This window comes from Liolophura sinensis, chromosome 11 (assembly GCF_032854445.1).
Source record: "Liolophura sinensis isolate JHLJ2023 chromosome 11, CUHK_Ljap_v2, whole genome shotgun sequence".
In the NCBI taxonomy this organism is placed as follows: domain Eukaryota; kingdom Metazoa; phylum Mollusca; class Polyplacophora; order Chitonida; family Chitonidae; genus Liolophura; species Liolophura sinensis.
Genome location: NC_088305.1, coordinates 2648796 through 2664347, shown reverse-complemented (window position 1 = coordinate 2664347; position 15552 = coordinate 2648796). Strand labels below are relative to the sequence as shown.

Below are 15552 nucleotides of genomic sequence, written 5' to 3'. Positions count from 1 at the left end.
GCTTCCTCCCACCATAACACTGGCAGCCGTCGTATAAGAGAAATTGTCTTGAGTGCGGCCTGAAACAGTAATCAAGTAAATAAAACAAATAGATATCAGACCATACTTAACCATGGAGTGTGACATGTGACATAGCCGTGGTAGATGACATTGTATATGCTCATCCATGCCAGTTAACTGTAATTTGGCTTTGTAATATAACCCTTTGATATGTAACGCCACGGCTTTTGTTGTTAGGAATGCAAAGCACATGAAGGATTATGGGAAGTCTCTACAATGGCCTCCACCACCGATGATCCTTGAGGGCTGTGTCGTTGAGCTGCGGAAGTTCTTCAAGAGGTACGCCAGCTACGTTTTGCTCATAAAAATCCTGTTGTCTTTATGATATAATTATAAATGGACTATCAGTTGACAACAGAGTTCAAGTAGTTCGACCTAACTGAAAAGATTAAAAGCCCCATTTCTTTGATTCCCAGATTGTAAATCCACAGTGTAATGAATTGATGTAAGAAATCGCATTGTCTGAACAGGGATTAACAGATTAGCAGTATGCAGATGATGAGATTTACAGTATGTAACAGTAGTTGTGCTTAATTCTGCTCTTCCTGACCATCAGGTGGCGTGCCAGTATGATTCTCAAGAGCATCCCTAAATCTGAGTGGCCACAGATGAGGCTGAAGGTGCTAACAGCTGACGCCCTCAAGGGCAAGCGCCCCCTGTGGGGCTACAGCCGCAAGTGGGAAGGCAACTACCTGGCCAATGTAAGTGTGGGGCATTGGCTGCTGTGGGAAACCATAGCAAGTTCTTCATAAATCTCCTGTTGAAATGGCGAGAACCATGTTCAAGCCGGCAACATCATGGATCGGAGGAGAACAGTGCTTAAAGTTTGTATGAGAATAATTCTGAAATGAAGATTTTGGTTAAGTATAAATTTATTCTCAAAAAGTTTTGGAAGAATTTTAATTTTTGGTGGCATATTTAATGTCTCAAATTTACCCCTCCATTTTATGCGTGTTTTTGATCAATGGTGAATTTAACCAATTAACCACCCTCACCTCAGTGACATGAACTGGCCTTGCCACAAGGAGGCACAATATATGTACACACACCTAATGATTCCTGGTCGTCATATGACTGAACAATTGTAAAGTGCTATACGACTTCAAACCCCAAGCATACATATATATTCTTTTAAACTTTTCACAGGTGCAAGAAAACAGCAACACAAGTGATTTTGTCCAGTCCATGAATACTCTCAAAGCTAAGGACAACTTCAACCGCGTTCTGTTCTCTTCACTGGTGAAAAAGGTAAGTTCAAGATTTTAATTCCCTACCAGCAGGTATTGTTTCAAGAAAATACCACTAGACCAAATGGAAGACATGCATGGATAACAAGTCCCAGGTAAAGTTGAAAAAGTGTAATTTTTTTGTGATGTTGCATAGACATGATGTTGTCGTTTTGGGTTTTTCTAACATGACATATCCCATGGCTCAGTATAAAAAATTCCAGATTAAAAGTTGATTCATATAAAAGTTGATTCATATAAAAGTTGATTCATATAAAAGTTGATTCATACCATAGTTGGCAAATGCGTTGCTACAGATTGTCTGGCCGTTTAGGGACCATCCGCACAAATGGTTTGCTTCGGGTCAGATTAAAACCAATGAAACACACGAACACTCAAACAATGGGTGTCAGGCTTGTTCTTGTTTTTTCCTTGAAGCGGATTATTGGAAAGAGCAGAAGGGGGTGCAGCATCAATCCTCAACACCTGCATGACGGCCTCGGTCACACCCCGAGTGTCAAGGATGGATATAACGTACAGTTCACATTAAATGATTTAAATATTTTTTCTAAGATCTCAAGCACAGATTTGGACAAACACCCTCGCACAATATAGTTGTCAGCATTCGACATTGGCTGGTATGAAACCTGCAGGGCCTGGTATGACTCGGCGCATGTGTACTTGTACCGTGTAGTCAAAGCCTATTTGAGGTTCTGGCGTATATGTCCGAACACATATTTAGGCCTATATATTGGGTATCGGTAAACTCGGGAATATCATGAAAATATGTAAGCGGGGAACTTGACCTTTCTTGTGGTTTCTTTGGATTTGTTTCTTGTGTAGACTTGCGTTGAAAGCCTCTTTATTGGTCATGTGTAATTCCTTTGGCAGACCAACAAACACAGCCAGAATGCTGAGAGGGCCATTGTGGTCACAGACAAGTTCATCTACAAACTGGACCCCAAGAAAAGATTCAAGTCTATGCAACCAGGCATTCCCCTGACAGAGGTGAGTGAAGCCCACTGCATATTCCCCGTTCCCCTGACAGGTGAGTAGCCTGCAGGACAAAGTCAAAGCATTCCCCTGACAGAGGTGAGTGAAGCCTACTGTGTATTCCCCATTCCCCTGACAGGTGAGTAGCCTGCAGGACAAAGTCAAAGCATTCCCCTGACAAGTTAGTAGCCTGCAGGACAAAGTCAAAGCATTCCCCTGACAGAGGTGAGTAGCATGCTGGACGAAGTCAAAGCATTCCCCTGACAGAGGTGAGTGAAGCCCACTGCATATTCCCCATTCCCCTGACAGGTGAGTAGCATGCTGGACAAAGTCAAAGCAGTCCCCTGACAGAGGTGAGTGAAGCCCACTGCATATTCCCCATTCCCCTGACAGGTGAGTAGCATGCTGGACAAAGTCAAAGCATTCCCCTGACAGAGGTGAGTGAAGCCTACTGCATATTCCCCATTCCCCTGACAGGTGAGTAGCATGCAGGACAAAGTCAAAGCATTCTCCTGACCGAGGTGAGTGTAGTCTACTGGCCAAAGTCAAAGCAGTTCCCTGACAGAGGGAATGGGGGACATACCGAACAGGTCTGGTCGTATGGGAGCGGGGATGTGGGGAACAGACCGAGTAGGGGCAGGTGTAGGGGTGCAGAAGAGGCACTAGGCTGGCCCAAAGAAACCATGCAGTATGTGTACACATATCACCTTCCTCACACTGTAGCGACACAGTTCATTGGGCTCGGGTCACCTCGGGAATGTTCCCAGAGTTCAAAACAAGATCAACGATGATGTAGTTTCTGAAAAAATTCCGGCCGTTGATGGAAAATATACATAATTACAGAGAGGTAATTAACAGGTATAAAAATGCCCCCAAAATGAAATTTATTTTTAACAAAAAAACTTCCGGGGCACACTTTTCTTGATTTGGCAGAGAAACATAATCTTTGTTCTGTAGTTCCTTTTCATGTATCATTTAATGCACAGAACATGCATATGATATGGCCTAAGATAAAAGTGCCATAAAAGCTTCACAGCTTCCTCCTTGGGGCATGAAAACGGCTTTTAACAGTTTACAGTTTTCCTATTAAAGCCCCCAGTGGTCAGTCCAAAAATTAAGTAGGCTGCTCTGCTGGGGAGAGAGCCCGATTGACATGTAGGGGCACTAAGTTGTTCAGGCATTCCCAGTATATTCATCAGAAATGTACTTTAGTTTCCAACCATTAACGTAAAATAGAGGGGTTATTAAGAAATATAAAATATGCCTCAAATATTAAAAAAAAAAAAGTGTAAGACAACACCTGATTATTGCCTGATTTCAATGAAAGAATAATATTCAAAGTATCTTAAACGAGCATTAAATATGTAATAAAAGCTTAATGAATCTCGTTTGGGACTGGACTTCAACACGTTGCTTTTATCGATAAAATTCCCAAGATGGCTGCCTCTATTCACACTGACCATTATGTCACTATTGTCATTTTGTTTTACCTCTATTTCGGTGAAATGACATCGGAAAAAATAACGTACGATACTTTTTAAAAAGCTTGAGCATCCTGCTTTCGAGTGAAATATGTTTCTGTCAGGTGCTGTTTCCTCCTGTAACTCATTGTTTTGGCATACCTTGGTTTATTTTCCTTATGCTCTTCGTGTTATAGTACTTTTTCATGTACCCTATGAATGGGCGGGTTGTCCTGTGCCTTGAGGATTACACTCTGTTCTTGACCCCTGTCATAGAGGTGATAAATTCTTGATCAGGGCGTCTAACCCCAGTCAATCAATCAATCAATCAGTCAGCCAATCATTTTATGTACAGTACCACTATTTCACCAGTGCTCTCCCCTTTCTGATTTTGTTAGGTTACAGGGATCAGTGTGTCACCTGACCAGGATCAGCTAATCGCCATCCACCTTCAGCGTGAGAACGACCTTGTCCTCTGCCTGCAGACAGTTCACCATGATGACAGGATCGGTGAGCTCATCGGACTCTTGATACGCTGGTGGCAAATGTAAGCCCTTTCTACTATGCTTGCAACATTTACAGGTGTTAACTTGGAAATTCCATCGTTGTGAGTTCAAGTCCAGCTTATGCAGACTTCCTCTCCAATCAGTGCGTAGGAAGGTCTGTCAGCAACCTAGAGATGGTTGAAGGTTTTCCCCCGGCCTCTGCCCCCGGTTTTCCTCCCACCATAATACTAGTCACCATTCTCTCGGTGAAATACCCTTGAGCATGGGGTAAAACACGAATCAAATAAATAAATACAGTGGTGATTATATGGGGGAAATACTACAGTATATGTGTCACACCAAAGGGTAAAATGTCTTACAAGTGGTGATTTCAAAAATGTGAGTACTAACATATGAAAGAGCGCTGTGAAGGTGAAAATACAGTGGCTCCAGCTGGAAAAACTGTGGTTCATGCTGAAAAACAGTCCATTTGAAAAACTGTGGTTCCAGCTGAAAAACAGTGGTTTTAGCTGAAAAAATAAATTCTTCTCTGGTTTAAACATATTCGTATGAAAGTGCACTGTGAAGGTGAAAAACAGTAGTTTCATCTGGAAAACAGTGATTGCAGCTGAAAAAATAAATTCTCCACTGTTTTAAACATATCCTAGCCACAATATGACAGAACCATTGCTGAAGTGACCTTAAGCTATTATCATTCATTTGTCCTGTCTAAAAAAAATAAAACGGTATCTTTCGTTGCATTTGGATAAGTTTTGAGGTAGCCCTGGTAAACAGTGTTTAAAATCTTTCTGATATGTTTAATGGTGACAAGTTACATTGTACTTTGTAAACATTATTTAAATTTATGAGCAAAGACAAAAAAGGTTGTTTGTTATCAAAACCAAGTTAAATTTGTGGTTCATCTACAAAGTGTTAAGAACTGCTTTGGTGGCCTAATGGTTAGAGCGTCCACCTAGAAGCCAGGAGACCGCGGGATCAAACCCCGGGTCAAGTTTATACCAAAGACTTCAGAAATGGTACTTGGTGCTGCCTTGCTTGGCGCTCACCACTGAGAGGCTAGAGCAAGAAAACAGGATTGGTTGGCATGGTGTCAGTATAATTTGACTGACTAAGGTGTCACGTCTGTTGTCTTCAGCATGAAACTTCCCTGGCAGCAGCACTTTGGCAGCATGGACCTGCCTTGCCACAAGAAGATACAGTGTATATACACACACGTAATGACTCCTTGTTGTCATTTAAGTGAAAAATTGTTAAGTACAATGTTAAACCCCAAGCACACATAAATACAAAGGTTTGTTTTAAAATGTTATATCTAACATAATTTTGGTCTCTTGTGTAGTTGAGTTACTTTCTTCATTTTTGCCTTCAAAATAGGAACCAAGGAAAAGAGTTGACCGTGAAAGTCACCAAACACATGCAGTGCATGCTGGGACGCAAGTCGCGCATCATCTCCATCAGCAACACGCAAACCAATGGCGGGGGTGCGATGTTCAGGAAGAACGGGACAGACATCCAGCTGTTATGGCCGTCATGAGACGCCCACGGTCACGGGATCATCATATTTCATACCTTACCTAGCTGGCAAGGAACAGTCGTGCCCGTTATACCTTTACTACCCACACTTAAACATGTATTTCTGAACTCCCATTTTAGTATTTTGTTACGCATTTTTTTTGGCTTTGTTTTCTTTGTTTTTTTGCATACGCCGCAAATTCATACTTTAAATTTTTGGGGAATTTTTTTTTGTATGGTTAAGTCCATGTATGCAGCTTTTGAGATATGATGTGCTGTCCCTATGCGACATGACGTCGTTGCTTTATGGAAGAGTTGGCTAGATCTGCCCATTTTAACATTTTGGTTTTTAGAAAACTAATTAAACAGAATTAGAATTAAATTGATGATTGTGGATTCCATTGTGGAATGGGAGTAGGGTTGAGGGTTGAATATTGCACTGGGGCATATTAAACTGGAAAACTGCATATTTTTATTGAAGTGCAAAGAGAACCCAATGCTGATCGTGAACAGCAAATAAGTTATGAAAGTCAAAAATGACATGGGTAGCCTAGGGGTTCACATTTTTGTTGTGTTAAAGCTCTCTAATACATGTATTAAGAAATTAGACAGCACCACTCTGCTAGACTGATGTTAAGAGATATGATATCTTAGAATAAAGCTGGTGCCTTGAAGACACCAGATGACACATGCGGTAAATCATTGAAGAGATTCACATAGTACAGCATGGATTTGCCTACATCCACCCAGTCAATGTTGATGAGACCCTTACAAATAGCTGTTGTTTGACAATTCATGGCAGCAGATTGTGGTGGTTCCTTCACTGGTTTTGTGTGTTATATTCTTCAGTGTAAGGTCTCGCATTTTCTTTCTCTCATCAGTGTGGGCTTCATACCACGATACACCTTGTCTTGCCCGCAGGATACAGCCACCCTTATTGCTGATGACTTCATTAACTGGCAATATTTTGGGTGCCATGAGATTTATTGTTTTAGTCCTTTGGTTATATATACACAGGACTGAAATGTAACTACCCTGAAGCATGATAGCAGCAGTGGGGGGGGGGGGTTCTACATGAATGTTCGTTCTGAGTTGACTGTATTTTTTTTAAATTCATTGACTCCCAAGATTTCTCTACACCTGTACAAGTATGTGCTTTGGTATTTGTTATTAGTTTGATTCTTACATATAGCTTCGCGATCATGTTTGTATTCCACTTTGCTGGTAACCCCAGATCCTCTACATACTGTGTACAGTCTGTTTTACCCAACCCTGGCCTGACTTCTGGCCAGATGGTTGTTCTGTGAGGTAGGACTGGCCTGACCTCTGGCTGGATGGTTGTTCTGTGAGGTAGGACTGGCCTGACCTCTGGCCAGATGGTTGTACTGTGAGGTAGAACTGGCCTGACTTCTGGCCAGATGGTTGTTCTGTGAGGTAGGACTGGCCTGACTTCTGGCCAGATGGTTGTTCTGTGAGGTAGGACTGGCCTGACCTCTGGCTGGATGGTTGTACTGTGAGGTAGGACTGGCCTGACCTCTGGCTGGATGGTTGTTCTGTGAGGTAGGACTGGTCCGACTTCTGGCCAGATGGTTGTTCTGTGAGGTAGGACTGGCCTGACTTCTGGCCAGATGGTTGTTTTGTGAGGTAGGACTGGCCTGACCTCTGGCTGGATGGTTGTTCTGTGAGGTAGAACATCAAAACATCGCAGGGATTCGTATACCAGATGTCCGTCATAATGAACGATTTCAGTCAGTAATTTTCTACATTACAGCATTTAAACAGTTACTGACCAACCAATGGTCATGTTGTTCTGATTTCCCATCTCCTGCCCAATACCCCAGAGGGCTGTTTCTCATATTGAGAACGGCTGCTCAACCCCTGACTGATATGTATTTTGGACGTAAAAGTTTCAGCCCATTAGGGATGCCCAGCTGACATTATGACCGGCTTTGTACAAGACAGCAAGACAACCACTTGGAATATTGCTTGTGTCTCTCGCTTACAAAATGCTCTTGCGTAACCTTGTAAAATCATATTTTATGCGCTAGAAGTTTGGAATGTCTTGTTCTTATCAAGGAACGGGATAAATATCTGTAGCATGTTCCCATCATGAGATGAACTTTAATGTAGTTATTATGTGATAAAGGTATCCATGATGTTATTGATTTCCATGGCAACACATCAAACAAAAATGTGGTGAATGAGTTAATTAATATTCCGTTCAGTTTACACAGGTGCTTCAGTCTATGCACAATGAAGATTGTCCGTTACCTTTTGGGGGATATATTGTGTAATTTGTAAAATCTTTAATTTTTTTTTTTTTTTTTCAGCATTTACCAGAATACCATTTTTGATTAACGCATGTCCTGATGACAACCAGTTTTTGTTGGAGATTTTTATTTACTGATCATTTGCAAGAAGGTTGTGCACCCTTTAGCTCACATACCTAGGATTTTTGTCTTAATGGTGGCTTTATATAAACAGACAAATCTGTCTGGCATTCTTGCTGTTCCCAGTGTTCTTGCCAATGTCTGACTTACATGTGTGGCTTGCATCTGCAGAATCTGTGCCCTTTCTCCGAGCATCAGCGCCCAATGACAGTTGAAACAACATAAAATGTGATGTTCACAAAAGTACTGCGTTTTTGCATACATGAAATACACTACACTACGAGTAGGGGGTTACATCTTCGGTGGCACATATGCATATTAATTACCATAATTGTAAAAATCCATGACAGGCTCTTGTGTATTTGTATCGATGTTGAGGTGAAGGATAAATAACACACAATTTCCAGTGTGTGCAAGCAATGAGCTGAGGTTTGGCATGCATGTCTTAAAAGCACAGTGACACAAGGGGAGAGTTCCATGGTTGATACACTCTGTATAAGCGTTTTAAATTACTGATAATTACAGTTGGAATCCATGTTCATATTAATGATGATAAGGGTAGCATTTCAAAACGTGCTCCATTTATTCAGCTGAAGTTTGGCATTCATGTGTCCCCTACATGTGAGCTTGTTAGTAGCAGTGCTAGCAAGTCTATTTTTATTTTTATATAAAGTATCATGTTTTTTTTTTTCTTTGTTTTTTTTAAATTAGCGGGCTAGAGCTCTGACCACCCATGGGCAGTACATGTAAATTTAAAGCCTTTGTTGGGTTGAGTGCGGGGGTTATTGCTGGACTCGGGTGTTGTATGCTTTGATAAGGGGTGTAAATGGTCTTGTATGGTTGCTATGGCAACTAAACAAATATGTCCTTGGTGTAGAAATTGTTTGCAATCTATGACAATGTTTTTGGATATTTTTAGCTATAAACTTTATATGGGTATATAGTGGTGCAGTTATTTATTAGTGGTTACATTATTATGTACATTTATTTGTATTGTGAAGAGGATTTTATGAAGTGGGAGTGTGTCTTTTGCTATTTTCTTATGTACATTGTACGGTTTTGTTCTGTTTTGACCTTAAATATGTTCTTTTTTGTGGGTAAGCTGCGGAGGGGGGAGACATTCAGAGATGTTGTAATATTCAATTTTGTGATAGAGCACATTATATACGATGGTGAATATAATTTTGCATTTATGCATGTCAATGCTATGCATTTATATATGTTCTTGACATATAAGTATAAAAGTACACAACTTGATGAACATGTGTAAAATGGTCACCAAATTTGAAGTTTATACCATGAAGTTTTCACCGAATTTAATTACAGTTGATATTGTATTTTTTTTTTATACCTGTTAATTAACATAAATTTGTACTTACTGTTCAACACAGAACGCCATGATTCCTATTTATGAGCTGTTTAAAGTCTTACGTTTGTGTTATATCAATCTGATTGTACAGATACGTATGCCCTTGTTGCAAGTGTGCTAGTTGCAATTATTAACTGTTATATAGAAAGATACAGTCTGGTTATTTTAAATGTGACAAAAAGCTCTCTTGAGTTTAATGTGGAATGTACAATACATCATAGGGTTAGCCAGCAATGTTACATATGGTGTCCGAACAGCCATGTGGAGGCCATCAGCAATGTTACATATGGTGTCCAAACGGCCATGTGGAGGCCATCAGCAGTGTTACAAATGGTGTCCAAACAGCCATTGTGGAGGCCATCAGCAGTGTTACATATGGTGTCCAAATGGCCATGTGGAGGCCATCAAAAATGTTAAATATGGTGTCCAAACAGCCATGTGGAGGCCATCAGCAATGTTACATCTGATGCCCAAAGCGCCTTTGTGGCGGCCATCAGAAATGTTAAATATGGTGTCCAAACAGCCATCTGGAGGCGATCAGCAATGTTACATATGGTGTCCAAACCACCATTGTGGAGGCCATCAGCAATGTTACATGTAGTGTCCAAACTGCCATTTTGGAGTCCATCAGATACGTTACATATTGTGTCCAGTCATGTGGAGGTCATTTTGGTTGAACAGAGTGTTTATATTTCAGTTTTTCTTCTTTTTTCCGAAATGTTAAAATCTGCACGTAGACACTGAGGTCCGTTTGAAGTATCTGAAGATTTCTGAATAGGCTGACATAAGACAAGTATCAAAACTGGGTAGTAAATTTTTTGGGCTGTGGGTGAAGATCTATCCATCCAATGAGAACACTTCACAGAAAGTGGCTTAAACCAGTGGTCACCAATGTGATCGTCACCGCAATATGGTTGGAATACTGCCAGTGTGGAATTAAACTCCAATTAGTCCTCCATTCTTTCCAATATGGCTGACAGACTAACCCCAACAGGTTTTCTACACTGATTGTTACAGTTAGTATAACCCTATTTGTTGCACCCATGGTGGAGAAACGGTACAAATTCAAATGGTGATCAACAAAAAAAACCTGTGTATTGGTCATCAACACAAAACCCACGTGTATTGGTGATCAACACACCCCCCACCCCCCCACCCCACCCCCCCGGTGTATTGGTGATCAACACAAACCCTCCGTGTATCATGTTCAACTATACACTTTTTTAAACTCCGGGATTTTGTTTTTAAATGTTGAGTTGTTACTGGCCTTATCATGTTGTTAACTTTTATGCAAATGACCTGTTATATTGTATGATAGCTTCCAAGTTAGTATATAATCGGTTATTATTGATCTTATAAAGCAAGGAATGGCATAGGTGTTTTACCATGCCAGCAATGATCTATATCTTTTTTCAGTTGCACACATTTCACTTTAATGTGTTTTATTGTTGCTTCTGAGAAATGCTGACTTTCGTCATTGGCTTACGTGTCTAGGAAAGCACTGATTGATTGTACATCTGCTGGGACTCTTTGCTGATTGGTTGCCCTGATCACATGATGTTGTAAACTTTACCAATCAGATTATCTAATGTTCTCCGCACTAAAAGCTATTTAAGAGTTTGGATGTCCTGCATGGGCTGAGTTATCCATAAACTTAGCTCCTTTTAGATGTATTTATGAAATAAAACAAAGTATTTTTCAGACGAGTGTTATGAAATGTTTATAATTTTGGAGACAAGTGCCATAAAATCAGTTCTATTCAAGGAACTTTATTTAATTTAGTTATTTAATTTAATTATTTAATTTATAAAAACATTCTTATTCCCGCTCAGTCTGGTTTCCTCTCCCGTCATACGTGTTAAGATCTGCTCCCTTCTTCGAGGAGGGGGGGGGGGGGGCGCAAATGCTGCGGAGGTCGCTGTTAAGGGTGCATGTTCCGTGGGGGCACGGTTTTGATTAAACTGCGTACCTGCGGATGGTCGTGGGCTCTCCCCGGGCTGTACGCGAGGGAAAAAAATGGACGCTATATTTCACATACAGACATGTACAGATAGTGTTTGCCGAGGGATGAGATGTCCAGAATTGTTAAGAGTTGAACATGAACTGTCGAGAGATGACGGTGTGTTGTGTGATGGTTTCAATCGACGTCGCAGATTATTGCCTTAAAACTAGTTTGTAAATGATATTCATTCAAACGGTTCCATTCTGATCTGCTTTATACATTAACAATGAGAACAGTTATGGGTGTCGAAAATTTCGTAACTGGTTAATTCTGCTGAATCCGTCAATCCGGGCCGCGTATTCATCATGTTGAATTAGACCGCAACGTTGGATATATCAATAGTTGGCATCACAGTGCAACTGAGATAGATATATGAGAATTTATATATTACTTATAAATTAGAATGGTAGGCAGTTTGGATTCCGATTTCATTTCTAGGCGCTGAACTTTTTCGCTACGATATGGCTGAAATATTCTCGATATGGCTTTAAGCCATAATCATTCATTCATTCATTGGATGCGTCTTTCAGACATCACGGTAAATGGCACCTTCTCTACCCGAATCTATAGGTGGAACCAAGGCGTGAAATGAGCCACCACTCTTAGAAAGGTATCAGGATGTACAGTTTAAAATAAAGGCACCATTTATGTAGTCAAAAACATATGCTACCTTTTTCGCCTGTTTATTGAAGCATTAGTCATTTCGTGGAGAATAAGAAACAAAATCAGTTCGTAGGATTAAAAGTGAATACCGCTGAAAGAAGACAGTATATTCCCTTCTGGTAATCAGACAAGTGAGAGTTAGCTTGAAACTAATTTCACATCTAAGGCCTTATATTTACAGCATGAAGTTTGTGATGTGAAATCAGTTTTATCACTACGGTCCCAAGAAGACGTAGTTGTACGTCAAGGTTGGGTATGATGATCCATTCAACATGGGAAAATATGAGCCCTGTATCAACTTTATACCTCACAGGCTATTGTTGACGTATTCTGAGGTTGAAGTCTCTGTTCATACAGTTTCATGTTTATCTTCAGCAGTCGAACATTTTCTCTTCTTGTCAGTCACACAGACCTTAAAATATCCCAGTTAGTTAGTTATTCCTACAGCTAAGAGTTAGTATGTTTGATTTCAGATCCTATCTCGTTAGTACATGTAAATAAGCGTAACACAAGCACAAGGCAAAGGTGCTTACTAAATAATGGATGTTCCCGGCCAATAATCGACAGACGAACTTCCAAAATAACGTTCAACACGAACCCCCAAAGAACAAGTAGGGGAGATCGGGGAAGGATGTGTCACCTGTTACAAAATATAATCAGAAATACACAACATTCCATGTTATCAAATGCAAACTAGGTTGATTTAAGTGCCGTTGATCGATATATGTTAAATTTGACTTAGTTTTGCATCTGATAAAAAAGATTAAAAAAAAATGCTGGGCATGTGACACTTAGATTTTATCTTTTTTTTTTTTAACAAATAAATATTTGAAATTTGTAGTAGTCTAACGAAGACACATTAAATAAAACCGCTTTGTCTCAGTTTTTCGACACAAATTGAACTAATATGACTGTGGTAGTCAAGCGTGCATACCGCCTTCACTTTCTCAGATAGCACTCCCGAAGGATCGGCTGCAGCATTGTACGTTTGCATGGCTTGGTCACGTCTCTGACGTGTTGGTAACGGGAACGGATATCAACTGACGGATTAATGACTCGTCTGTAGGAATATATCGCCCATACATATTACGGCTGACAGTTTTCTGGGTGGAGGAAACCGGAGATTCTGTAGTAAAGTTCCAGCTTTTGACAAGAAACTGACGTACCATCAAGAAATTAGTTAGTTCATGTAATGGGAATCCTGATGTGGCATTTTAAAAACATGTGCGTATCTGTAATTGGCTGTATCTTTGTCCCTATTTCACAGAGCACAAGAGCCAACCCATGGAAATACTCCCCAAAACATGTGGAGTATACAGGCCACAACGAGGCTATGCGCTCATTACGCTTATTACGCCAATACACATGACATTATCGTGTATCTTGTATCATTATCTTGACAATGGCACGGACAAGCACTTGCAAAAGGTTCTAAATGTTGAACTCAATGGCGCATATCATGACACATAACAGTCCCTGTGTATCCCTTTTAAGGCACCCAACTTACATTTTTGGAAATTCCGACAACAACAGTGTCAAATTAATCATCGCAAGTTTACAGTTTATGTCGGTTACATTTCAGTTCTTTAATGATATAAAAATGTGATATTTTCAAAAAGCACAGGTGGGACACCCTACATTCACGCATGAGTTGTTTTATGTGAGAAATGCAAACATATGGGTGTATCAGTCCATGCCGTTGTCTTAGATCATAATTAGATTAATCGTAATTACTGGTTGTTTTATATATGTTGTATATATTCACTGATTGTTAAGGGTTATTTTAGCCTTTTATTTTTTCGGCTATGTTATGTATCAACCGAGATATGGTCGAAAAAAAAATTTGCCAATATCTCACATCAGCGTACCCTTAATTCGAAATGACAGCACTGACACGCGAACACGAGTTTATCGGATAACCACACTCCTTACAGCGCATTTGTCGCTCTCTATCTTTCGCTTTACATCACTGCCACCACTAGTAAATTTTACACATAATACTGAGACTTTTCTCCAGCTTTTGATTACCAAGCGAGGCATCAACAAGTACATTTTTTAAAGTTTATGGTATGACCCCACCTGGGTTTGATCCCGGATCGCCCGATTTCGAGGCGGACACTTTAATCGTTAGGCTACTGAAACGGTCTACGTGACTTGTGAGAGTTAGACTAAGAGTGTGGGTTGCATATATGACAGCCTCTACAGCATTCTCTAGAGCTTTGATCTCTGATCTCCCTTCCCTGATCGACCTGGATGTTAGGATGGCGTGTGGTCATAACACACACGAACATATATGGCAGGGCGGACTCATAACCTGATTTCTGTTTGTCATCCTCTCAGTTCTACAGGGAATATTTGTCACTGGAATGAACCTGATTCCAAACAGCGGCCATTTTTAGAAAATTTGCAGACGAACGTTTGCACTATGTGTATGTTATTGAGTTACGTTCCTTGGACAAATATGGTTGTCAAAATACGCCGAGGATCATATTGATCGTATGCCAAAGACGAGCAGTTCCGATTTCCAGGTTAGAAATGCATCGGTCCTCTCCCTGTATCCCACTATCTCCCCTGAGACAGACTTCGTGTATCGTTATCCGCAGTTAATCTTGCGTTTGTGACATGCAAAACTACTCGGGGGAACCCTTGCCAAGACAGGGCTGATTGCATGAACCAAAATGTGTTTTCATCAACTGACAATGGTGACGGAATCTCATTCTCAGATGACCGTTGCCTGGCAACACGTGACCAAACCAGTCACACCATTGAACTCTCTCAGGTATATGTGCTGCACTAGCGGATCTTTCTCCGGGTCCAAATTTCAATGCTGGATGACGCCATGAAAAATGCTGTGTTTGCATGATTGTCCAAATCTACTTTATTTCTTTATTTATTTGATGAATGTTTCCTATCACGCCGCCTTACGACATGAAGGATATTTGAATTTGACATTGTTATTAAGAGTTCTTACGTGAATAGCAATATGCCGGCGAGTACATATCTCGCCTTATGTTGGGTAAAACGGACATATTGGATGTGAAGAGTTGCAGCCAAGGCCATATTAGTTACGTTTTATGAACATGCCTTGCGTCTTCTGAGCATCACTGAGAGCATTACACTAGTTCTCTTTGCACGACTCCATCCTTATGTAATACTGTACCAGTAATTGTACCAGTAATTTTAGAAGTTTGCTTTTGTTTAATTCTCTTTCTGCTATTAGATAAGGATTTATCCCAACAGTTGAAAAAACCTTGACTATTAGGTAAATTGACAAAGGGGCGCAATCCTCGTGAATATTCCAGTTATCTGACAGACTGTATTTCAGCTATATATTTTATTATCGACAACTTATTTACTAGCATGTTACTCGA

At 40.4% G+C, this 15552-nt stretch overlaps 1 protein-coding gene across 1 annotated transcript in view; it reads left to right on the top strand.

Moving 5' to 3' along the window:
• The window catches only part of LOC135477496 (unconventional myosin-Id-like), a 48435-nt gene extending 41646 nt beyond the window's left edge, over positions 1 to 6789 (top strand). The window contains 6 exon segments of the mRNA XM_064757617.1: positions 238 to 339; positions 617 to 761; positions 1207 to 1308; positions 2178 to 2294; positions 4138 to 4286; positions 5620 to 6789. Coding sequence (XP_064613687.1) covers positions 238 to 339; positions 617 to 761; positions 1207 to 1308; positions 2178 to 2294; positions 4138 to 4286; positions 5620 to 5779 — 775 coding nt within the window. The 3' untranslated portion in view covers positions 5780 to 6789.
• Positions 6790 to 15552: the final 8763 nt, after the last annotated feature.